At 44.3% G+C, this 26,501-nt stretch overlaps 1 protein-coding gene across 1 annotated transcript in view; it reads left to right on the forward strand.

Moving 5' to 3' along the window:
• Nucleotides 1-26,501, forward strand: part of LOC139232768 (exonuclease mut-7 homolog) — a 270,943-nt gene that overhangs the window by 165,981 nt on the left and 78,461 nt on the right. Inside the window, exons 5-6 of the mRNA XM_070863270.1 lie at nt 8,537-8,704; nt 23,221-23,274. Coding sequence (XP_070719371.1) covers nt 8,537-8,704; nt 23,221-23,274 — 222 coding nt within the window. The remainder of the gene's footprint in view (nt 1-8,536; nt 8,705-23,220; nt 23,275-26,501) is intronic.

Raw genomic sequence — 26,501 nt, forward strand, 5'->3', positions numbered from 1 at the left:
GTGAGAGTAGTTCTGATCAATGGTGATAAGTGATCGTGTGAGAATAGTTCTGATCAATAGTGTTAATTAATCGTGTGAGAGTAGTTCTGATCAATGGTGATAATTGATCGTATGAGAGTAGTTCTGATCAGTGATTATTGATCCTGTGAGAGTAGTTCTGATCAATGGTGATCATTGATTATGCGTGAGTAGTTCTGATCAATGGTGATAATTGATCGTGTGGCAGTAGTTCTGATCAATGGTGATAATTGATCGTGTGAGAGTAGTTCTGATCAATGGTGATAATTGATCGTGTGAGTAGTTCTGATCAATGGTGATAATTGATCGTGTGAGAGTAGTTCTGATCAGTGATTATTGATCCTGTGAGAGTAGTTCTGATCAATGGTGATCATTGATTATGTGTGAGTAGTTCTGATCAATGGTGATAATTGACCGTGTGAGAATAGTTCTGATCAGTGGTGATGATTGATCATGTGGGAGTAGTTCTGATCAATGGTGATAATTGATCGTGTGAGAGTAGTTCTGATCAATGGTGATCATTGATTATGTGTGAGTAGTTCTGATCAATGGTGATAATTGATCGTGTGTGAGTAGTTCTGATCAATGGTGATAATTGATCGTGTGAGAGTCGTTCTGATCAATGGTGATAATTGACCGTGAGAGTAGTTCTGATCAATGGTGATAATTGATCGTGTGAGAGTAGTTCTGATCAATGGTGATAATTGAAAGTGTGAGAGTAGTTCGGATCAATGGTGATAATTGATTGTGAGAGTAGTTCTGATCAAAGTGATAATTGATCGTGTGAGAATAGTTCTGATCAATGGTGATAATTGGTCGTGTGAGAGTAGTTTTGATCAATGGTGGTAGTTGATTGTGTCAGATTAGTTCTGATCAATGGTGACAGTTGAATGTGTGAGTAGTTCTGCTCAGTGGTTGATAATTGATCGTGTGAGAGTAGTTCTGATCAATGGTGATAATTGATCGTGTGGGAGTAGTTCTGATCAAAGATAATTGATCGTGTGAGAGTAGTTGCGATCAATGGTGATAATTGATCGTGTGAGAGTAGTTCTGATCAATGGTGATAATTGATCATCTGTGAGTAGTTCTGATCAATGGTGATAATTGACCGTGTGAGAATAGTTCTGATCAGTGGTGATAATTGATCGTGTGAGAGTAGTTCTGATCAATGGTGATAATTGATCATGTGTGAGTAGTTCTGATCAATGGTGATAATTGATCGTGTGAGAGTAGTTCTGATCAATGGTAATAATTGAGCATGTGAGAGTAGTTCTGATCAATGGTGATAATTGATCGTGTGAGAGTAGTTCTGATCAGTGGTGATAATTGATCGTGTGAGAGTAGTTCTGATCAATGGTGATAATTGATCCTGTGAGTGTAGTTCTGATCAATGGTGATAATTGATCGTGTGAGAGTAGTTCTGATCAATGGTGATAATTGATCGTGTGAGAGTAGTTCTCATCAATGGTGATAATTGATCGTGCGACAGTAGTTCTGATCATTGGTGATAATTGATCGTGTGAGAGCTGTTCTGATCAATGCTGGTAAGCAATCGTGTGTGAGCAGTTCTGATCAATGGTGATAATTGATCATTTGAGAATAGTTCTGATCAATGGTGATAATTGATCGTGTGAGAGTAGTTCTGATCAATGGTGATAATTGATCCTTTGAGAGTAGTTCTGATCAATGACAATTGATCATGTCAGAGCAGTTCTGATCAAGGTGATAATTGATCGTGTGAGTAGTTCTGATCAATTGTGATAATTGATCGTGTGAGAATAGTTCTGATCAATGGTGATAATTGGTCGTGTGAGAGTGGTTCTGATCAATGGTGGTATTTGATCGTGTCAGATTAGTTCTGATCAATGGTGACAGTTGAATGTGTGAGTAGTTCTGATCAATGGTGATAATTGATCATGTGAGAATAGTTCTGATCAATGGTGATAATTGATCGTGTGCGAGTAGTTCTGATCAGTGGTGATAATTGATCATGTGAGAGTAGTTCAGCTCAGTAATAATTGATTGTGAGAGAGTAGTTCTGATCAATGGTGATAACTGATCGTGTGTGAGTAGTTCTGATCAAAGATAATTGATCGTGTGAGAGTAGTTCTGATCAGTGGTGATAATTGATCGTGTGAGAGTAGTTCTGATCAATGGTGATAATTGATCCTGTGAGAGTAGTTCTGATCAATGGTGATAATTGATCGTGTGAGAGTAGTTCTGATCAGTGGTGATAATTGATCGTGTGAGAGTAGTTCTGATCAATGGTGATAATTGATCGTGCGACAGTAGTTCTGATCAATGGTGACAGTTGAATGTGTGAGTAGTTCTGCTCAGTGGTTGATAATTGATCGTGTGAGAGTAGTTCTGATCAATGGTGATAATTGATCGTGTGAGAGTAGTTCTGATCAATGGTGATAATTGATCCTTTGAGAGTAGTTCTGATCAATGACAATTGATCATGTCAGAGCAGTTCTGATGAAGGTGATAATTGATCGTGTGAGTAGTTCTGATCAATTGTGATAATTGATCGTGGGAGAATAGTTCTGATCAATGGTGATAATTGGTCGTGTGAGAGTAGTTCTGATCAATGGTGGTAGTTGATTGTGTCAGATTAGTTCTGATCAATGGTGACAGTTGAATGTGTGAGTAGTTCTGATCAATGGTGATAATTGATCGTGTGAGAATAGTTCTGATCAATGGTGATAATTGGTCGTGTGAGATTAGTTCTGATCAATGGTGGTATTTGATCGTGTGAGAATTGTTCTGATCAATGGTGATAATGGATCGTGTGCGAGTAGTTCTGATCAATGGTGATAATTGATCGCGTGGGAGTAGTTCTGATCAGTGGTGATAATTGATCATGTGAGAGTAGTTCAGCTCAGTAATAATTGATCGTGAGAGAGTAGTTCTGATCAATGGTGATAACTGATCGTGTGTGAGTAGTTCTGATCAAAGATAATTGATCGTGTGAGAGTAGTTCTGATCAGTGGTGATAATTGATCGTGTGAGAGTAGTTCTGATCAATGGTGATAATTGATCCTGTGAGAGTAGTTCTGATCAATGGTGATAATTGATCGTGTGAGAGTAGTTCTGATCAGTGGTGATAATTGATCGTGTGAGAGTAGTTCTGATCAATGGTGATAATTGATCGTGCGACAGTAGTTCTGATCAATGGTGACAGTTGAATGTGTGAGTAGTTCTGCTCAGTGGTTGATAATTGATCGTGTGAGAGTAGTTCTGATCAATGGTGATAATTGATCGTGTGAGAGCTGTTCTGATCAATGCTGGTAATCAATCGTGTGTGAGCAGTTCTGATCAATGGTGATAATTGATCGTTTGAGAATAGTTCTGATCAATGGTGATAATTGATCGTGTGAGAGTAGTTCTGATCAATGACAATTGATCATGTCAGAGCAGTTCTGATGAAGGTGATAATTGATCGTGTGAGTAGTTCTGATCAATTGTGATAATTGATCGTGGGAGAATAGTTCTGATCAATGGTGATAATTGGTCGTGTGAGAGTAGTTCTGATCAATGGTGGTAGTTGATTGTGTCAGATTAGTTCTGATCAATGGTGACAGTTGAATGTGTGAGTAGTTCTGATCAATGGTGATAATTGATCGTGTGAGAATAGTTCTGATCAATGGTGATAATTGGTCGTGTGAGATTAGTTCTGATCAATGGTGGTATTTGATCGTGTGAGAATTGTTCTGATCAATGGTGATAATGGATCGTGTGCGAGTAGTTCTGATCAATGGTGATAATTGATCGTGTGAGAATAGTTCTGATCAATGGTCATAATTGATCGTGTGAGAGTAGTTCTGATCAATGGTGATAATTGATCATGTGAGAGTAGTTCTGATCATTGGTGATAATTGATAGTGTGAGAGTAGTTCGGATCAATGGTGATAATTGATTGTGAGAGTTGTTCTGATCAGTGATTATTGATCCTGTGAGAGTAGTTCTGATCAATCGTGATAATTGATTGTGAGAGTAGTTCTGATCAATAGTGATAATTGATCATGTGAGAGTAGTTCTGATCATTGGTGATAATTGATCGTTTGAGAGTAGTTCTGATCAATGGTGATAATTGATCGTGTGAGAATAGTTCTGATCAATAGTGTTAATTAATCGTGTGAGAGTAGTTCTGATCAATGGTGATAATTGATCGTATGAGAGTAGTTCTGATCAGTGATTATTGATCCTGTGAGAGTAGTTCTGTTCAATGGTGATCATTGATTATGCGTGAGTAGTTCTGATCAATGGTGATAATTGATCGTGTGGCAGTAGTTCTGATCAATGGTGATAATTGATCGTGTGAGAGTAGTTCTGATCAATGGTGATAATTGATCGTGTGAGTAGTTCTGATCAATGGTGATAATTGATCGTGTGAGAGTAGTTCTGATCAGTGATTATTGATCCTGTGAGAGTAGTTCTGATCAATGGTGATCATTGATTATGTGTGAGTAGTTCTGATCAATGGTGATAATTGACCGTGTGAGAATAGTTCTGATCAGTGGTGATGATTGATCGTGTGAGAGTAGTTCTGATCAATGGTGATAATTGATCATGTGTGTGTAGTTCTGATCAATGGTGATAATTGATCGTGTGAGAGTAGTTCTGATCAATGGTAATAATTGAGCATGTGAGAGTAGTTCTGATCAATGGTGATAATTAATCGTGTGAGAGTAGTTCTGATCAGTGGTGATAATTGATCGTGTGAGAGTAGTTCTGATCAATGGTGATAATTGATCCTGTGAATGTAGTTCTGATCAATGGTGATAATTGATCGTGTGAGAGTAGTTCTGATCAATGGTGATAATTGATCGTGTGAGAGTAGTTCTCATCAATGGTGATAATTGATCGTGCGACAGTAGTTCTGATCATTGGTGATAATTGATCGTGTGAGAGTAGTTCTGATCAATGGTGATAATTGATCATGTGTTAGTCGTTCTGACCAATGGTGATAATTGATCGTGTGAGAGCTGTTCTGATCAATGCTGGTAAGCAATCGTGTGTGAGCAGTTCTGATCAATGGTGATAATTGATCGTTTGAGAATAGTTCTGATCAATGGTGATAATTGATCGTGTGAGAGTAGTTCTGATCAATGGTGATAATTGATCCTTTGAGAGTAGTTCTGATCAATGACAATTGATCATGTCAGAGCAGTTCTGATCAAGGTGATAATTGATCGTGTGAGTAGTTCTGATCAATTGTGATAATTGATCGTGGGAGAATAGTTCTGATCAATGGTGATAATTGGTCGTGTGAGAGTCGTTCTGATCAATGGTGGTAGTTGATTGTGTCAGATTAGTTCTGATCAATGGTGACAGTTGAATGTGTGAGTAGTTCTGATCAATGGTGATAATTGATCGTGTGAGAATAGTTCTGATCAATGGTGATAATTGGTCGTGTGAGATTAGTTCTGATCAATGGTGGTATTTGATCGTGTGAGAATTGTTCTGATCAATGGTGATAATGGATCGTGTGCGAGTAGTTCTGATCAATGGTGATAATTGATCGTGTGAGAATAGTTCTGATCAATGGTCATAATTGATCGTGTGTGAGTAGTTTTGATCAATGGTGATAATTGATCATGTGAGAGTAGTTCTGATCAATAGTGTTAATTAATCGTGTGAGTGTAGTTCTGGTCAGTGATTATTGATCCTGTGAGAGTAGTTCTGATCAATGGTGATAATTGATCATGTGAGAGTAGTTCTGATCATTGGTGATAATTGATAGTGTGAGAGTAGTTCGGATCAATGGTGATAATTGATTGTGAGAGTTGTTCTGATCAGTGATTATTGATCCTGTGAGAGTAGTTCTGATCAATCGTGATAATTGATTGTGAGAGTAGTTCTGATCAATAGTGATAATTGATCATGTGAGAGTAGTTCTGATCATTGGTGATAATTGATCGTGTGAGAGTAGTTCTGATCAGTGGTGATAATTGATCGTGTGCGAGTAGTTCTAATCAGTGGTGATAATTGATCGCGTGAGTGGAGTTCTGATCAATGGTGATAATTGATCGTGTGAGAGTAGTTCTGATCAATGGTGATAATTGATCGTGTGTGAGTAGTTCTGATCTATGGTGATAATTGATCGTGTGAGAGTAGTTCTGATCAATAGTGTTAATTAATCGTGTGAGAGTAGTTCTGATCAATGGTGACAATTGATCGTGTGAGAATAGTTCTGCTCAATGGTGATAATTGATCGTGTGAGAGTAGTTCTGATCAATGGTGATAATTGATCGTGTGTGAGTAGTTCTGATCAAAGATAATTGATCGTGTGAGAGTGGTTCTGATCAATGGTGATAATTGATCATGTGAGAGTAGTTCTGATCAATGGTGATAATTGATCGTGCGAGTAGTTCTGATCAGTGATAACTGATCGTGTGAGAGTAGTTCTGATCAATGGTGATAATTGATCGTGTGAGAGTAGTTCTGATCAATGGTGATAATTGATCGTGTGAGAATAGTTCTGATCAATAGTGTTAATTAATCGTGTGAGAGTAGTTCTGATCAATGGTGATAATTGATCGTATGAGAGTAGTTCTGATCAGTGATTATTGATCCTGTGAGAGTAGTTCTGATCAATGGTGATCATTGATTATGTGTGAGTAGTTCTGATCAATGGTGATAATTGATCGTGTGTGAGTAGTTCTGATCAATGGTGATAATTGATCGTGTGAGTAGTTCTGATCAATGGTGATAATTGATCCTGTGAGAGTAGTTCTGATCAATGGTGATAATTGACCGTGAGAGTAGTTCTGATCAATGGTGATAAGTGATCGTGTGAGAGTAGTTCTGATCAATGGTGATAATTGATCGTATGAGAGTAGTTCTGATCAATGGTGATAATTGATCGTGTGAGAATAGTTCTGATCAATAGTGTTAATTAATCGTGTGAGAGTAGTTCTGATCAATGGTGATAATTGATCGTATGAGAGTAGTTCTGATCAGTGATTATTGATCCTGTGAGAGTAGTTCTGATCAATGGTGATCATTGATTATGCGTGAGTAGTTCTGATCAATGGTGATAATTGATCGTGTGTGAGTAGTTCTGATCAATGGTGATAATTGATCGTGTGAGAGTAGTTCTGATCAATGGTGATAATTGATCGTGTGAGTAGTTCTGATCAATGGTGATAATTGATCATGTGAGAGTAGTTCTGATCAGTGATTATTGATCCTGTGAGAGTAGTTCTGATCAATGGTGATCATTGATTATGTGTGAGTTGTTCTGATCAATGGTGATAATTGATCGTGTGTGAGTAGTTCTGATCAATGGTGATAATTGATCATGTGGGAGTAGTTCTGATCAATGGTGATAATTGATCGTGTGAGTAGTTCTGATCAATGGTGATAATTGATCGTATGAGAGTAGTTCTGATCAATGGTGATAATTGACCGTGAGAGTAGTTCTGATCAATGGTGATAATTGATCGTGTGAGAGTAGTTCTGATCAATGGTGATAATTGATCGTATGAGAGTAGTTCTGATCAATGGTGATAATTGATCGTGTGAGAATAGTTCTGATCAATAGTGTTAATTAATCGTGTGAGAGTAGTTCTGATCAATGGTGATAATTGATCGTATGAGAGTAGTTCTGATCAGTGATTATTGATCCTGTGAGAGTAGTTCTGATCAATGGTGATCATTGATTATGCGTGAGTAGTTCTGATCAATGGTGATAATTGATCGTGTGTGAGTAATTCTGATCAATGGTGATAATTGATCGTGTGAGAGTAGTTCTGATCAATGGTGATAATTGATCGTGTGAGTAGTTCTGATCAATGGTGATAATTGATCGTGTGAGAGTAGTTCTGATCAATGGTGATAATTGATCGTATGAGAGTAGTTCTGATCAGTGATTATTGATCCTGTGAGAGTAGTTCTGATCAATGGTGATAATTGATTCTGTGAGTGTAGTTCTGATCAATGGTGATAATTGATTCTGTGAGTGTAGTTCTGATCAATGGTGATAATTGATCGTGAGAGTGTAATTCTGATCATTGATGATAATTGATCGTGTGAGAGTCGTTCTGATCAATGGTGGTAATTGATTGCGTGAGAGTCGTTCTGATTGTGATCGTTGTTCCTGTGAGAATTGTTCTGATCAATGGTGATAATTGATTGTGTGAGTAGTTCTGATCAATGGTGATAATTGATCGTGTGAGAGTAATTCTGATCAATGGTGATAATTGATCGTGTGAGAGTAATTCTGATCAATGGTGATAATTGATCCTGTGTGAGTAGTTCTGATCAATGGTGATAATTGATCGTGTGAGAGGCGTTCTGATCAATGGTGATAATTGATCATGTGGGAGTAGTTCTGATCAATGGTGGTAATTGATCCTGTGAGCGTAGTTCTGATCAATGGTGATAATTGATCGTGTGTGAGTCGTTCTGAGCAATGATAATTGATCGTGTGAGTATTTCTGATCAATCATGATAACTGTATTGCGCATGTTCTCCTGTGTGTTTTATCCTTCACCTTTGATTTCTGTTACAGTCACACTCGAAGCGGGCCATGCTGCAGGCAAGAGTCTTCTCTCTGCTCACCGAAGTTCCTGCTAACTTGATGGAGCAGCTGATCAACCTATATGCAGTGGACAAGGCTGACCCATCCTCGCTGCTTGCTCTGATCAATGATCTGTGCATCAAGGGCAAGTACAAAGAGGTGAGCTGTATCCTGGAATGTGCGGGGTAGCTTGGGGAAATTTTTCTTCAGTTGAGTAGATAGTTTTCCCAAGACACCATTGTCATGTCTCCTTAATATTTAGGCGGCGACTCTCTCAACCAATCTCCATTACCTTCTTGTAATTAATTCCTTTAAGGGAAAGGTTGAATGATGCCAAGATTGTCTAGTAGATTGATAAATATCTGAAAAATATTCAGAAGAGCCCGCATATTGCAGAGTGTGATAATTTGCACAATTGCTTCTCACAGTTTACAGATGTTCAGTACTATTAGCCCTCTCTCTGGGCTGGACACATGCAGCCAGACAGTCCCCCATTCCTCCTGAGGACGGTGTAGACCCTCTCTCCTCCGATTCGACCCTCCGTCTTTCCCAAAGGAACCTCACTCGTTGCAGCTTGGAGCAGCGTGGATTTTGCAGAGTTAGCCGGGGGAAGCGAGGGGTCGGTCAGGTGTTGCCGAGGGGCACTTCACGGCCACGGCGCGAGATCTGCCCCTTCGGGCGATGCCTGGCAGTTTTGTAAACCTGGTGCGTTTGTCCAACGCACTAACCGACAACATCTGGGTGCCTGGTCGAAAACACTTCAAGTTCCCATTTACCTGCAGGGTTGAATCCAACCAGGAACTTTGCTGCAGTTCCCCCTCCGGCCTACATCGGCCCACAAATCCATTTCTTGTCGGTGACATTGGCACTTTGTCGCCAGTTTCCCAGTCCCTTTTCAGTGCAAATGATGGAGATAGCCTGGATGTTTGTGGACGATTGGAGAGCGGAGAGCCAAGGGCAGAGCCAGCATACGGAGTGATCTTGCTGCTGGATATTCCCTGACAAGTATCTGAGCGAGCCAAACTGTGCCAGGGAGAATAGGGGATGATTGACAAGGCAGCTCGTGTGTCACGGTCATCTGCTGCACTTCAGGCTGTGAATGGGTGTCTGGCTGCGAGTGAATGAGACTCTCCAGCACTTTCTATACATTCCTGGGAGAAGAAAAGAGTCTGTTGTCACTGGTTGGCTATCGGAGAGGGAGAAGAGGCTATTGTCACATGAGCAGGGCAGCCTGGCAGGCAGGCCATGGTTCACTGCCTCATGATATCGCTGAGTCTGCCGACAATCCACATTCAGGCCTTGTCACTTTTGATTTGAGGGTATCACAATGCAATTAGCTGTGATATTTCATCGGCAGCAGTGGTGACCTCCCTCTAGGCTCAATGCTCAGCATTGTACACTGTCGCTGGGATCGTTAGTCAATGTTACATCACCCTGACCTACCCAACCCTCGGGGGAAGAGAACACCGAGCCTTTCTCATGTCCCTGCTCCTGTCCTGCATTTGTGAGTCGCTGAGAGGAAAAAGGTATCTTAATTTGACCCTGGTGTTTTCTTTGCTGTGATTTTTTTGTGCACTGGGAATTCTATTTGCAAATTTTATTGATAGAACTGGAAAATGTGTCAGTGTGCTGATGGCTGTGGTGTTCTCTGGGACCTGTTGCTGTCCAATCTGTCAGAGCTGGGCATTAACCCATTACACGCTGCAACCCACCCTCTGTCTCTGCTGCTGTGACAATCACATTGTTGGGTTTTGGTGTTACGTTCATTAACCCTTTGAGTACACCATTTTTTGTTACACTTTATTTCATGGAATTAATAGAGGTGTTCAAAATAATGTTTGAAGAGTAAAGAGGGGGAAACTGTTTCCAGTGGCAGGAGGGGCAGTAACCAATGGTCACAGATTTAAGATCATTTTCAAAAGAACCAGAGGCGACATGAGAAGAAGTGATTTTACGCAACGAGTTGTTGTGATCGGGAACGCGCTGCCTGAAAGGGCGGTGGAAGCAAATTCACGAGTAACTTTCAAAGGGAATTTGGATAAATTCTTGAAAAGTAGAAATTTGAGTGGCTGTGGGGAAAGAGCAGGGGAGTGGGACTGAGCTGGCACAGGCACAGTGGGCCAAATGCTCTCCTGTGCTGTGTGTTTCTCTGATTCTAGTCTCGTTCTGCAGAATGGGCCCAGTGATGAGACACAGAAGGTACCTACTGCTCGTGCACCAGGAGAAGCAAAGCTTGTGCAGGTGCTGAGGTGCCCTGGAATGGTTTGCTGGCTGATTCTATGCAAGGTTCTGCATTTGGCTAGTTCTCATTGTGGACTGAGCTATTCAGTACTGACAGAGCAAGGGAGCTGGGCCCACGGGTTCTCTCACCCACCTTATTGCCACCAGCATCAGAGTGCTGGATACAGGTTGCTTGCTGCACGTGCACTTGGAAGGAGACAGAGAACGTCTTGAAGGGGAAAAATTGCTACGCGTCCAGAATATTAACATGGAGCTGTGTTTATATGATAGTTATTTATATATATATATAAATGGGTTTATAAAGCAATCAAATGAGATCAGAATCGGGCAGTACTTTGCCTTGCCATTGGGTAATGGCCCACCAACCATCTATTGGATGATATCAGTGGAATCATTTTGTTTGATAGATGTAGGGTACTGGCATTTGTGTGCAACAACCGCCCCATCTCCAACCTCCCTTTCCTCTCCAGTCCTTGAACGTGCTGTCACCTCCCAAACCCTTGCTCATCTCTTCCAGAACTCATTTGAATTCCACAAATCAAGTTTCTGCCTCTGCCACAGCACTGAAACGGCCCTATGTGATTTGACTGTGACCAAAGTAAGTTATCCCCCCTCGTCCTTCTCGACCTGTCTGCAGCCTTTGACACAGTTGACCACTCCATCCTCCTCCAACACCTCTCCACCATCGTCCAGCTGGGTGGGACTGCACTCGCCCGGTTCCATTCTTATCCATCTAATCGTAGCAAGAGAATCTCCTGCAATGTCTTCCCCGCTTCGTTACCGCTGGTGACCCCCAAGGATCTATCCTTGGCCCCCTCCTATTTCTCATCTACATGTTGCCCCTTGGCGACATCATCCAAAACACAGCGTCAGGCAGAAAGACCTGGGCGTCATTCAGGCTTGTGCTGTAAGTGCCAAGTAACATTCATGCCACAAGTGCCAGGCAATGACTGTCTCCAACAAGAGAGAGCCTAACCACCATTGATATTCAACAGAACTACCATCAGTGAATCCCCCATCAACACCAGAAACAAAACTGGACCAGCCACATAAATCCTGTGGCAACAAGAGCAGGTCAGAGGCTGGGTATTCTGCAGCAAGTGTCTCACCTCCTGACTCCCCAAAGCTTTTCCACCATCGACAAGGCACACATCAGGAGTGTGATGGAATACTCTCCACTTGCCTTGATGAGTGCAGCTCCAACAACAGTTAAGAAGCTTGACACCATCCAGGACAAAGCAGCCGGCTTGATCGGCACCCCATCCACCACCTTCAACATTCACTCCCTCCACCACCGGCGCACCGTGGCTGCAGTGTGCACCATCTACAAGATGCACTGCAGCAACTCGCCAAGGCTTCTTCGGCAGCACCTCCCAAACCTGCGACCTCCACTAGTAGGACAAGGGCAACAGGCGCATGGGAACACCACCACCTCCACGTTCCCCTCCAAGTCACACACCATCCTGACATGAAAATATATTGGCCGTTCCTTCATCGTCACTAGTTCAAATTCCTGGAACTCCCTCCCCAACAGCACTGTGGGAGTACCTTCACCACACGGACTACAGCGGTTCAAGGGCAATTAGGGATGGGCAATAAATGCAGGCTTTGCCAGCGACACCCACATCCCAGGAACGAATTAAAAAATCCACTAAGTTCCTCCCTTGATTTGTTTTCCGGTTCCCGTGTGCCGCTGGTGATTGTTCCTCTTTCTCCACTCTCAATATGGACAGAACTCTTTTAATAAGACTGCCATTTTCTTGTCCAATATACTCTCACCTGCATCTGTCTTTAATGGCCCCACATTCCCCTTCACCAAACTCTTTCTCAATATATTTATAAAAACTGTTACTGTTGGCTGTGATATCCCTCACAAGTTGTTTGCATATTCCCTTTCTGAGCCTCTTATTTATTTCTCTCAACAACAACAACAACTTGTATTTATATAGCACCGTTAATGGTGGAGCGAGTATAATCAGGGACGCCCAGGAGGGCAGAATTAGAGGAGTGCAGACATCTCCGGGGGAGGGGGGGGGCGTTGTGGGGCTGGAGGAGATTAGAGATAGGGAGGGGTGAGGCCATGGAGGGATTTATAAACAAGGATGAGAATTTTGACATTGAGGCATTGCTTAACTGGGAACTAATGTAGGTCAGGGGTGATGGGTGAGCGGGACTCGGTGCGAGTTAAGATATAAGTCAGCGAGCACAGGGGTGATGGGTGAGCGGGACTCGGTGTGAGTTAAGATATAAGTCAGCGAGCACAGGGGTGATGGGTGAGCGGGACTCGGTGCAAGTTAGGACACGGGTCAGCGAGCACAGGGGTGATGGGTGAGCGGGACTTGGTGCGAGTTAGGACACGGGTCAGCGAGCACAGGGGTGATGGGTGAGTGGGACTGGGTGCGAGTTAGGACACGGGTCAGCGAGCACAGGGGTGATGGGTGAGCGGGACTTGGTGCGAGTTAGGATACGGGTCAGCGAGCACAGGGGTGATGGGTGAGGGGGACTTGGTGCGAGTTAGGACATGGGTCAGTGAGTACAGGGGTGATGGGTGAGGGGGACTTGGTGCGAATTAGGACATGGAGGCAGCGAGTTTTGGATCATCTCTAGTTTAAGTAGGGTAGAATGTGGGTCGCCAGCCAGGAGTGCGTTGGAATAGTCAAGTCTAGAGGTAACAATGAGCTAAGGCAAGGGCGGAGACAGGCAATATTATGGAAATGGGCTGTCTTAGTTATGCTGCGGATATGTGGTTGAAAGCTCATTTCAGGGTCAAATGTGACACCAAGGTTGCGAAAATGTGGTTTAGCCTCAGACAAATGTTAAGGAGAAGGATGGAGTCAGTGGCTGGGGAACGGGGGAACAGAGTTTGTGGCGGGGACCGAAAACAATGGCTTCAGTCTTCCCGATATTTAATTGGAGAAAATTTCTGCTCATCCAGAACTGGATATCGGACAAGCAGTCTGACAATTTAGAGACGGTGGAGGGGTCAAGAGAAGTGGTGGTGAGTTGGAGCATTGTCAGGGTACATGTGGAATCTGACATTGTTTTTGGATGATGTCGCCAAGGGGCAACATGTAGATGAGGAATAGGAAGGGCCCAAGAATAGATCCTTGAGGGGTACCAGAGGTAACGATGCGGTAGTGGGTAGAGAAGCCATTGCAGGAGATTCTCTGGCTACGATTAGATAGATAACAAGGGAACCAGGCGAGTGCCGTCTCACCCAGCTGGACGATGGTGGAGAGGTGTTGATGAAGGATGGAGTGGTCAACTGTGTCAAAGGCTGCAGACAGGATGAGGAGGGATAGTTTACCTTTGCCATAGTCGCAAAGGATGTAATTTGTGACTTTGAGAGCCGTTACGGTATGTGGCAGGCACAGAAACCGGATTGGAGAGACTCAGAAATGGAATTCTGGGAAAGATGGGCACGGATTTCGGAGACGACAACACGTTCAAGGACTTTTGAGAGGAAAGGGAGGTTGGAGATGGGCCGTTGCTTGCAAGGATGGAGGAATCGACGGTTGTTTTCTTGACAAGAGGGGTGATGACAGCAGGTTTGAGGGAGAACATAAGAATTAGGAACAGGAGTAGGCCATCTAGCCCCTAGAACCTGCTCCGCCATTCAATAAGACCATGGCTGATCTGGCCGTGGACTCAGCTCCACTTACCCGCCCTCTCCCATAACCCTTAATTCCCTTATTGGTTAAAAATCTATCTATCTGTGATTTGAATACATTCAATGAGCTAGCCTCAACTGCTTCCCTGGGCAGAGAATTCCACAGATTCACAACCCTCTGGGAGAAGAAATTCCTTCTCGACTCGGTTTTAAATTGGCTCCCCCGTATTTTGAGGCTGTGCCCCCTAGTTCTAGTCTCCCCGACCAGTGGAAACAACCTCTCTGCCTCTATCTTGTCTATCCCTTTCATTATTTTAAATGTTTCTATAAGATCACCCCTCATCCTTCTGAACTCCAACAAGTAAAGACCCAGTCTACTCAATCTATCATCATAAGGTAACCCTCTCATCTCCGGAATCAGCCGAGGGGAACAGTACCTGAGGAGAGAACCGTTAACAATGTCGGCTAACATGGGAGCCAGAAAAGGAAGTTGGGTGGTCAGCAGTTTGTTGGGAATAGGGTCGAGGGAGCAGGAAGTGGGTCTCACGGACAGGATGAACTCGGAAAGGTCATGAGGGGAGATCGAAGAGAAACTTGAGAAAGGGGCGAGTTCAGGGCCAGGGCAGGGGGTATACTTAGACGCAGTTTGGCCCGGTGGGCTCGGGGAAGGAAGGGAAGAGGCAGCGGTGGCCGAACCGATGGCCTCAATCTTAGAGACAGAGAAGTCCATGAGCTCCTCACACTTGTTGTCATTGGTGAAGATGGAGACTGGGGGGAGGTGTTTAAGAAGATAGTTAGCAGTGGAGAATAGAAGCCGGGGTTTATTTTTAAATTCCAGAATGATTCTGGAATAGTGAGCAGTTTTGGCAGACGAGAGCAGGACCCGATAATGCTTTATGTGGTCCTGCCAGACCTGGCGGTGAATGGCTAAACCAGTTGTCCGCCACATCTGTTCAAGTCTACATTCCATGGAGTGAAGATCAGGGCTGTACCAGGGGGAACAGCCAAGGTGGGAGAGAGAGTAATGGTTTTAATAGGGACTAGGGCATTAAAGGTGGTGGTGAGGGTGTGATTGAGCAGATCGGTAGCTGCACAAATGGCACGGTGAATGGAGGGCCCAAGGCTGGACAGTTGGGACTCCATGTGCTGTTGTAAGAGAGTTGGTAGAAAGTTTTTTCCAGGGATCGCTTTGTATCACTTTGTTGCTTTTTATAGCTCTTCCACTCCACTGCATTTCCACTTTCCTTTGCATTTGTATATTGTGCGGTTTTCCATTATCTCTGCAGCCACTTCTCTTGACCCAAGGATGTAAGCCATCGGGTCTCGGGGACTTGTCCGCCTTTAGTCCTATTATTTTACCTAGTACGACTTCATTTGTGATAGTGATTGTATTAAGTTACTCCCTCCCTATAGCCCCTTGATTATCCACTATTGGAATATTTTTAGTGTCTTCTACCGTGAAGACCGATACAAAATATTTGTTCAAAGTTTCTGCCATTTCCCCGTTCTCCATTATTAATTCCCCAGTCTCATCCTCAAGGGGACTAACATTTACTTTAGCCACTCTTTTCCTTTTTATGTACCTGTAGAAACTCTTACTATCTGTTTTTATATTTTGTGCTAGTTTACCTTCATAATTTATTTTCCCTCTTTTAATCATATTTTTAGTTGTTTTCTGCTGGCTTTTAAAATTTTCCCAATCCTCCCACTAGTCTTGGCCACATTTATTGCCCATCCCTAACTGCCCTTGAGAAGATGGTGGTGAGCCACCTTCTTGAACCGCTGCAGTCCGTGTGGTGATGGTTCTCCCACAGTGCTGTTAGGGAGGGAGTTCCAGGATTTTGATCCAGCGATGATGAAGGAATGGCGATATGCTTCCAAATCAGGATGGTGTGTGACTTGGAGGGGAACGTGGAGGTGGTGGTGTTCCCATGCGCCTGCTGCCCTTGTCCTTCTAGGCGGTAGAGGTCACTGGTTTGGGAGAAACCTTGGCGAGTTGTTGCAGTGCATCTTGTAGATGGTACACACTGCAGCTACGTTGCGCTGGTGGTGGAGGGAGTGAATGTTGAAGGTGGTGGATGAGGTGCCGATCAAGTGGGCTGCTTTGTCCTGGATGGTGTCGAGCTTCTTGAGTGTTGTTGGAGCTGCAACTCATCCAGACAAGTGGAGAGTATTCCATCACAGTCCTGACTTGTGCCTTGTAGATGGTGGAAAGGCTTTGGCGAGTCAGGAGGTGAGACACTCGCCATAGAATATCCAGCCTCTGACCTGCTCTTGTTGCCACAGTATTTATGTGGCTGGTCCAGTTAAGTTTCTGGTCAATGGTGACCCCCAGGATGTTGACGGTAGGGGAATCGGCGATGGTAATGCCATTGAATGTTAAGGGGCAGTGGTTGGACTCTCGCTTGTTGGAGATAGTCATTGCCTGACACTTGTGTGGTGCGAATGTTACTTTCTACTTATCAGCCCAAGCCTGAGTATCCAGCTCTTGCTGCATGCGGGCATGGACTGCTCCATTATCTGAGGAGTTGTGAATGGAACTGAACACTGTGCTAACATCAGCGAACATCCCCACTTCTGACCTTATGATGGAGGGAAGGTCATTGATGAAGCAGCTGAAGATGGTTGGGCCTCGGACACTGCCCTGAGGAACTCCTGCAGCGATGTCCTGATGCTGGGATGATTGACCTCCAACCATCACAACCATCTTCCTTTGTGCTAGGTATGACTCCAGCCAGTGGAGAGTTTTCCCCTGATTCCCATTGACTTCAGTTTTACTCGGGCTTCATGATGCCAGACTCGGTCAAATGCTGCCTTTATGTCAAGGGCAGTCACTCTCACCTCACCTCTGGAATTCATGTTTGGACCAAGGATGTAATGAGGTCTGGAGCCGTGTGGTCATGGCAGAACCAAAACTGAGCATCAGTGATCAGGTTATTGGTGAGTAAGTGCCACTTGATAACACTGTCGACGACACCTTCCATCACTTTGCTGATGATTGAGAGTAGACTGACGGGGCGGTAATTGGCTGGATTGGATTTTTCCTGCTTTTTGTGGACAGAACATACCTGGGCAGTTTTCCACATTGTTAGGTAGATGCCAGTATTGTAGCTGTACTGGAACAGCTTGGCTAGAGGTGTGGCTAATTCTGGAGCACAAATCTTCAGCACAACAGTCAAGATGTTGTCTGGGCCCATAGCCTTTGCTGTATCCAGTGCGCTCAACCGTTTCTTGATATCACGTGGAGTGCAGCGAATTGACTGAAGACTGGCTTCTGTGATGGTGGGGACCTCAGGAGGAGGCCGATATGGATCATCCACTCAGCACTTCTGGCTGAAGAAGGTTGTAAGTGCTTCAGTCTTGTCATTTTCACTCACATGCTGGGTTCTGCCATCATTGAGGATGAGGATATTCATGGAGCCTCCTCCTCCCGATGGTTATTTAATGGTCCACCACCATTCACGACTGAACGTGGCAGGACTGCAGAGCTTTAATCTGATCCGTTGGTTGTGGGATCGCTTAGCCTTGTCTATAGCATGCTGCTTCTGCTTTTTAGCATACATGTAGTCCATCGAAGCACTGACCACGCTCGACCTGCTCTGTTGGGCGGGCTATGTCGTCCGCATGCCCGACACGAGACTCCCTAAGCAAGCTTTCTACTCGGAACTCCTACAAGGCAAGTGAGCCCCAGGTGGGCAGAGGAAACGTTTCAAGGACACCCTCAAAGCCTCCTTCATAAAATGCAACATTCCCACCGAAATCTGGGAATCCCTGGCCCAAGACCGCCCAAAATGGAGGAAGAGCATCTGAGAGAGCGCTGAGAGCATGCAGAAATCAAGCGCAGGCAATGGAAGAAACGTGCGGCAAACCAGACTCCCCACCCTTTACCTCAACCACTATCTGCCCCACCTGTGACAGACAATGTAATTCCCGTATTGGACCTGAGAACTCACTTTTAGAGTGGAAGCAAGTCTTCCTCGATTTCGAGGGACTGCCTATGATGATGAGTCCTGTGTTGCAGCTTCCCCAGGTTGGCACCTCATTTTCAGGTATGCCTGATGTTGCTCCCGGCATGCTCTTCTACATTCTTCATTGAACCAGGGTTGGTCCCCTGGCTTGATGGTAATGCTAGAGTGAGGGATACGCCAGGCCATGAGGTTACAGATTGTGGTGGAATACAATTCTGCTGCTGCTGATCACTCACAGCGCCTCATTGATGCACAGTTTTGATCTGCTCGATCTGTTCTGAATCTATCCCATTTAGCATGGTGTAGTGCCACACAACACGATGGAGAGTGTCCTCAGTGTGAAGATGGGACTTTGTCTCCGCAATATGCGGTGGTCACTGCTACCAATGCTGTCATGGACAGATGTATCTGCGACAGGTAGGTTGGTGAGGACGAGGTCAAGTAGGTTTTTCCCTCATGTTGGTTCTCTCACCACCTGTCGCAGGCCCAGTCTGTCAGCTGTGTCCTTCGGTCAGCTCGGTCAGTAGTGGTATTACCGAGCCACTCTGGGTGATGGACACTGAAGTCCCCCACTCAGAGTACATTCTGTGCCCTTGCTACTCTCAGTGCTTCTTCCAAGTGGTGTTCAATATGGAGGAGTACTGATTCATCAGCTGAGGGAGGGCGGTAGGTGGTAATCAGCAGGAGGTTTCCTTGCCCATGCTGGACCTAAAGCCATGAGATTTCATGAGGTCCGGAGTCAATGTTGAGGACTCGCAGGGCCACTCCCTCCCGACTGCATACCACTGTGCCACCAACTTTGGTGGGTCTGTCCTGCCGGTGGGACAGGATATACCCAGGGATGGTGCTGGAGGAGTCTGGGACATTGGTTGAAAGGTATGATTCTGTGAGTATGACTGTGTCAGGCTGTTGCTTGACTAGTCTGTGGGACAGCTCTCCCAATTTTGGCACAAGTCCCCAGGTGTTGGTGAGAAGGACTTTGCAGGGCCAGCGAGTGCTGTTGTCGTGTCCGTAGCTGGTGCCGAGGTCGATGCCGGGTGGTCCGTCTGGTTTTATTATTGTTTTTCGCAGCGGTTTGTTACAACTGAGTGGCTTGCTAGGCAATTTCAGAGGGCAGTTCAGAGTCAACCACATTGCTGTGGGTCTGGAGTCACATATGGGCCAGACCGGGTAAGGATGGCAGATTTCCTTCCCTAAAGGACATTCGTGAACCATGTTGCTCTCTGCCCTTTGACCCACGTGCTGCTCTCTGCCCTTTGACCCACGTGCTGCTCTCTGCCCTTTGACCCACGTGCTGCTCTCTGCCCTTTGACCCACGTGCTGCTCTCTGCCCTTTGACCCATGTGTTGCTCCTTATTTCATGCAAGATAAAAATGTGTATCCTCAGACTTGGGTCTAAAGTTGGCCTCTGTAACTTCACTGACTAGTTCTGTGCGATACATCCCAGCAAGGTCGCGTGTCCAACTTTACTCTCAATTTTCTTGGCTGTCATTCCATTGCTAAAAATCTGAGTGTCCAAACTGAAAACATACGTATCATTAATTAATATATGCAGTGAAACCGATGATGTTTCTGTGTGTTCACTCACTTTGTGAAGCATGGCCGGACCTGTGACAATATAATATTGCATCAGGTATTGCCTTTCATGTTAAAACTTGATGGGCTTATGTGTTGAAGTGCAGTGACTGTTTTCATGTGGGATGATGAGGTATCCAGACAATGTTAGACCAGCATTGTCCCACACACAGCACTGAGATGAGGAGAACGACCAGTATCTGATTTCAGTGATGATGGTGAAGGGAGAAATATTGGCCAGGACACCGGGAGAACTCCCTGCTCCACTTCACAAAATGCCGTTGGTTGTTTAGCGTTGAAATCGATAAGCAGACAGGCATGGGTATAACGTCACATCCGAAAGGCAGCACCTCTGACTGTGAAGTACTCCCTCAGTACTACACTGGAAGTTGGCTGCTTTATGTGCTCAAGTTTTTTGTGGCGTGGGACTTAAACCCAAGACATTCAGTGACACCAATATTCAACGTAGGTTCACCAGGACGTAGCATTAATCAGAGCATCGCCACAGCGTACAGTCCTGGCCTGACTCTCAAATTCTTATGTGACCATCACAGGGTTAATTTTATCTCGTTTTCTTACTGTAATCCTCATTAGGTTAATTTCTAGTCAAAATCATTGGGATAAAAGCTAAAGACAATTTTCCTCTGATGTACACTTGGAATGGTTAGCTTCTGTACAAGACTCTTCCCAGGCACTTCCCCTGGGTCTTGCCTCACAATGCTGAAAGCTTCTCAGAAACTTGGAAAGATGTGATTTTAGTCCCAGTACCACAGTGTGTCAGACAGTATGTCATAGCTGTGTGTCTGCATCTTCTTAGTGCAAATAGTACACCTTTCTATCACAGCAAAACGAGATGGAAGAATTACATTCTCTTTTCTGATCTTGCCTGTCCTCTCAATACCTGCTGACACCATGCCTGCAGCACTGGGTGCAGTTTGGGTCTCCCTATTTCATAAAGTGGGCCAGAGAGGGATATTCAGTTATTGGGGTATGGAGAAGGATATTCAGTTATTGGGGTACAGAGAAAGGTGTTCAGTTATTGGGGTACAGAGGAGGATATTCAGTTATTGGGGTACAGAGGAGGATATTCAGTTATTGGGGTACAGAGAAAGATGTTCAGTTATTGGGGTACAGAGGAGCATATTCAGTTATTGGGGCACAGAGAAGGATATTCAGTTATTGGGGTACAGACGAGGATACTCAGTTATTGGGGTGCAGAGAAGAATATTCAGTTATTGGGGTACTGAGGAGGATATTCAGTTATTGGGGTACAGAAGAAGCTATTCAGTTATTGGGGTACAGAAGAAGATATTCAGTTATTGGGATACATACAATTATATTCAGTTATTGGGGTACGGAGAAGGAAATTCAGTTATTGGGGTACGGTGAATGACATTCCGTTATTGGGGTACGGAGAATGATATTCAGCTATTGGGGTACGGAGAATGATATTCAGTTATTGGGGTACGGAGAATGATATTCAATTATTGGGGTACAGAGAATGATATTCAGTTATTGGGGCAGGGAGAATGATATTCCGTTATTGGAGTACTAAGAATGATATTCAGTTATTGGGGTACAGAGAATTATATTCAGTGATTGGGGTACGGAGGATGATATTCAGTTATTGGGATATAGAGAATGATATTCAGTTATTGGGGCACGGAGAATGATATTCAGTTATTGGGGTACGGAGGAGGATATTCAGTTATTGGGGTACGGAGAATGATATTCAGTTATTGCGGTACAGAGAATGCTATTCAGTGATTGAGGTACGGAGGAGGATATTCAGTTATTGGGATATAGAGAATGATATTCAGTTATTGGGGTACGGAGAATGATATTCAGCGATTGGGGTACGGAGAAGGATATTCAGTCATTGAGGTGCAGAGTAGGATATTCAGTTATTGGGGTACAGGGGGGATATTAAGTTATTGGGGTACGGATAATGATATTCAGTTGTTGGGGTACAGAAAACGATATTCAGTAATTGGGGTACGGAGACTGATATTCGGTTATTGGGGTACGGAAAATGATATTCAGTTGTTGGGGTACAGAGGAGGATATTCAGTTGTTGGGGTACAGAGGAGGATATTCAGTTGATTGGGGTACAGAGGAGGATATTCAGTTATTGGGGTACAGAGGAGGATATTCAGTTATTGGGGTATGAAGAAGGATATTCAGTTATTAGAGGGAGTTGAAAGAAGGGCCCTCGGTTAATCCCCAAATTTATGTGAGTAATATATGAGGAGAGATTGTACTGACACGGGATAGGATGGAAGTGTTTACAAATGAGATCCAAGTGATTCTATCTGCCTTGTCCAGAATTGAAGTACAAGGTATCATACTTACAGAATAAGGTCAGCAGAAGGAAATGGGAAATATGGGAGGACTTTTTAACCAAAAGGCGGGATGTATGGAACAGATTACTGGTACCGGAGCTGGAACAAAAAAATAAAGGGTTTTGAGAAAGAACTAGATGGAGTTATTAGAGAGGCACCAGGGGGAATACTGGGGATAGATGGGCTGAAGGGCTTATAATCCAGTATGATCCACAGTGAGAACTGCAGTGGTTGACCCAAATGCAAAGATTTCATTGAGATGGGGGAAGAGTATTGCAAAAGAGGTGGATAATGAGGTCTTGTTGTATAAATTAATAAGCTGCTGGTATTAAAAATTGGGAAAATCAACAATTATTTTCTCCCCTTCCCAGGCTTGTGATCAGTGTTCCCTTTAAAGTGCGTGGCCAAGCAGCTGGTCCACGGCGTTTCTATAGGAAGAACCAGGCTGCCGGGTATTTGTGATGGCCGCATAGCACCCAAATAAAAAACCGATGGGACAGTGCTTCTTTCCATCAATCACTGAGACGATTGCACCAGGAGTTGCTGCTAACTCCCGCTCGGGTTTATTTCTGTGGACACTGGTCCGTGCTCTGTGTCCCCAGCCCTGATCACCAAGGAGAGCGACAGGTTAGCGGGAGGCCCTGGGGCACATGCCCACCAATGTTTGCTGAAGGTGCTGGGCGCAGTGTGCTGCTCACAAGTTGTTGCTGCTGGGAGATTCTGCGCAGGGGTGACTGAGCAACAAATTTAAAGGGCACAAAAACAATGAGAGGGAGCATTTGATGCCCTCCCTCGGTAACATATTCACACTGTAAGACACAGGAGCAAACAGCGGCAGCTCTGCCTCAAACAAAGGTGCATCCAACATTGACTCTTTATTGTTAACCTAACAATGGCAATGCTTTGATCTCCTGACGTGTTTGTCCCGTTAATCCGCAGGCTGTGTTACTCAGTACAAAGTTAAACCTGCAACCACAGCTGGACATGGAGGAGGTAAGCAAACTGCTGGATTCATGTTGGAAACAGATTCAGGAAGAGGAGAGCTAAATCCCCCAATAAATCCCAGTAACTGTTGATTGCTGCAATAAATCGTCCAGCTCACAGCAATGGCAGGTTCAGCTTGGGTTAAATTCCTTGGGTAGTGAAAACTCCCGATCTTGTTATTAGCTGTCTGGGGTTGGGACTTTAAGGAAGAGTGAGTGGAAAGGGGATGAGAAGTTGATGAGCTCGATGTTTACAGCAATGGGACACCTCCCAGGTCAGTGTCCAGTTGTGTATGATGTGAGTTATGGAGGAGTGGATTTAACATACTGGCCTCCCATTTCTGACACCTGATGTTGACTTTGGCCCAGGCTATTGGAATGTCCTTGGGGTCAGGTTCCATATAGAAACATAGAAAATAGTTGCAGGAGCAGGCCATTTGGCCCTTCGAGCCTGCACCACCATTCAATATGATCATGGCTGATCATGCAACTTCAGTACCCCATTCTTGCCTTCATAGAAACATAGAAAATAGGTGCAGGAGTAGGCCATTCGGCCCTTCGAGCCTGCACCGCCATTCAATGAGTTCATGGCTGAACATGCAACTTCAGTACCCCATTCCTGCTTTCTCGCCATACCCCTTGATCCACCTAGTAGTAAGGACTACATCTAACTGCTTTTTGAATATATTTAGTGAATTGGCCTCAACAACTTCCTGTGGTAGAGAATTCCACAGGTTCACCACTCTCTGGGTGAAGAAGTTTCTCTTCATCTCGGTCCTAAATGGCTTACCCCTTATCCTTAGACTGTGACCCCTGGTTCTGGACTTCCCCAACATTGGGAACATTCTTCCTGCATCTAACCTGTCTAAACCCATCAGAATTTTAAATGTTTCTATGAGATCCCCTCTCATTCTTCTGAACTCCAGTGAAAACAAGCCCAGTTGATCCAGTCTTTCTTGATATGTCAGTCCCGCCATCCCGGGAATCAGTCTGGTGAACCTTCGCTGCACTCCCTCAATAGCAAGAATGTCCTTCCTCAAGTTAGGAGACCAAAACTGTACACAATACTCCAGGTGTGGCCTCACCAAGGCCCTGTACAACTGTAGCAACACCTCCCTGCCCCTGTACTCAAATCCCCTTGCTATGAAGGCCAACATGCCATTTGCTTTCTTAACCGCCTGCTGTACCTGCATGCCAACCTTCAATGACTGATGTACCATGACACCCAGGTCTCGTTGCACCTCCCCTTTTCCTAATCTGTCACCATTCAGATAATAGTCTGTCTCTCTGTTTTTACCACCAAAGTGGATAACCTCACATTTATCCACATTATACTTCTCATCTGCCATGCATTTGCCCACTCACCTAACCTATCCAAGTCACTCTGCAGCCTCATAGCATTCTCCTCGCAGCTCACACTGCCACCCAACTTAGTGTCATCCGCAAATTTGGAGATACTACATTTAATCCCCTCGTCTAAATCATTAATGTACAATGTAAACAGCTGGGGCCCCAGCACAGAACCTTGCGGTACCCCACTAGTCACTGCCTGCCATTCTGAAAAGTACCCATTTACTCCTACTCTTTGCTTCCTGTCTGACAACCAGTTCTCAATCCACGTCAGCACCAATCCCATGTGCTTTAACTTTGCACATTAATCTCTTGTGTGGGACCTTGTCGAAAGTCTTCTGAAAGTCCAAATATACCACATCAACTGGTTCTCCCTTGTCCACTCTACTGGAAACATCCTCAAAAAATTCCAGAAGATTTGTCAAGCATGATTTCCCTTTCACAAATCCATGCTGACTTGGACCTATCATGTCAACTCTTTCCAAATGCGCTGCTATGACATCCTTAATAATTGATTCCATCATTTTACCCACTACCTATCTATAATTCTGACCGGTCTATAATTCCCTGTTTTCTCTCTCCTTCCTTTTTTTAAAAAGTGGGGTTACATTGGCTATCCTCCAGTCCATAGAAACTGATCCAGAGTCTCTGGAATGTTGGAAAATGACTGTCAATGCATCCGCTATTTCCAAGGCCACCTCCTGAAGTACTCTGGGATGCAGTCCATCAGGCCCTGGGGATTTATCGGCCTTCAATCCCATCAATTTCCCCAACACAATTTCCCGACGAATAAGGATTTCCCTCAGTTCCTCCTTCTTACTGGACCCTCTGACCCCTTTTATATCCGGAAGGTTGTTTGTGTCCTCCTTAGTGAATACCAAACCAAAGTACTTGTTCAATTGGTCAGCCATTTCTTTGTTCCCAGTTATGACTTCCCCTGATTCTGACTGCAGGGGACCTACGTTTGTCTTTACTAACCTTTTTCTCTTTACATATCTGTAGAAGCTTTTGCAGTCCGTTTTAATGTTCCCTGCAAGCTTCCTCTCGTACTCTATTTTCCCTGCCCTAATCAAACCCTTTGTCCTCCTCTGCTGAGTTCTAAATTTCTCCCAGTCCCCGGGTTCGCTGCTATTTTTGGCCAATTTGTATGCCACTTCCTTGGCTTTAATGCTATCTCTGATCTCCCTTGATATCACGGTTGAGCCACCTTCCCTTTTTTATTTTTACGCCAGACAAGGATGTATAATTGTTGTAGTTCATCCATGCGGTCTATAAATGTCTGCCATTGCCCATCCACTGTCAACCCCTTAAATATCATTCGCCAATCTATCCTAGCCAATTCACGCCTCATACCTTCAAAGTTACCCTTCTTTAAGTTCTGGACCATGGTCTCTGAATTAACTGTTTCATTCTCCATCCTAATGTAGAATTCCACCATATTATGGTCACTCTTCCCCAAGGGGCCTCGCACAACGAGATTGCTAATTAATCCTCTCTCATTACACAACACCCAGTCTAAGATGGCCTCCCCGCTAGTTGGTTCCTCGACATATTGGTCTAGAAAACCATCCCTTATGCACTCCAGGAAATCCTCCTCCATCGTATTGCTTCCAGTTTTGTTAGCCCAATCTATATGCATATTAAAGTCACCCATGATAACTGCTGCACCTTTATTGCATGCACCCCTAATTTCCTGTTTGATGCCCTCCCCAACATCACTACTACTGTTTGGAGGTCTGTATACAACTCCCACTAACTTATTTTGTCCTTTGGTGTTCTGCAGCTCTACCCATATAGATTCCACATCATCCAAGCTAATGTCCTAACTATTGCATTAATCTCCTCTTTAACCAGCAATGCTACCCCACCTCCTTTTCATTTTATTCT

The sequence above is a fragment of the Pristiophorus japonicus genome, chromosome 20 (genome assembly GCF_044704955.1).
Source record: "Pristiophorus japonicus isolate sPriJap1 chromosome 20, sPriJap1.hap1, whole genome shotgun sequence".
Lineage (NCBI taxonomy): Eukaryota > Metazoa > Chordata > Chondrichthyes > Pristiophoridae > Pristiophorus > Pristiophorus japonicus.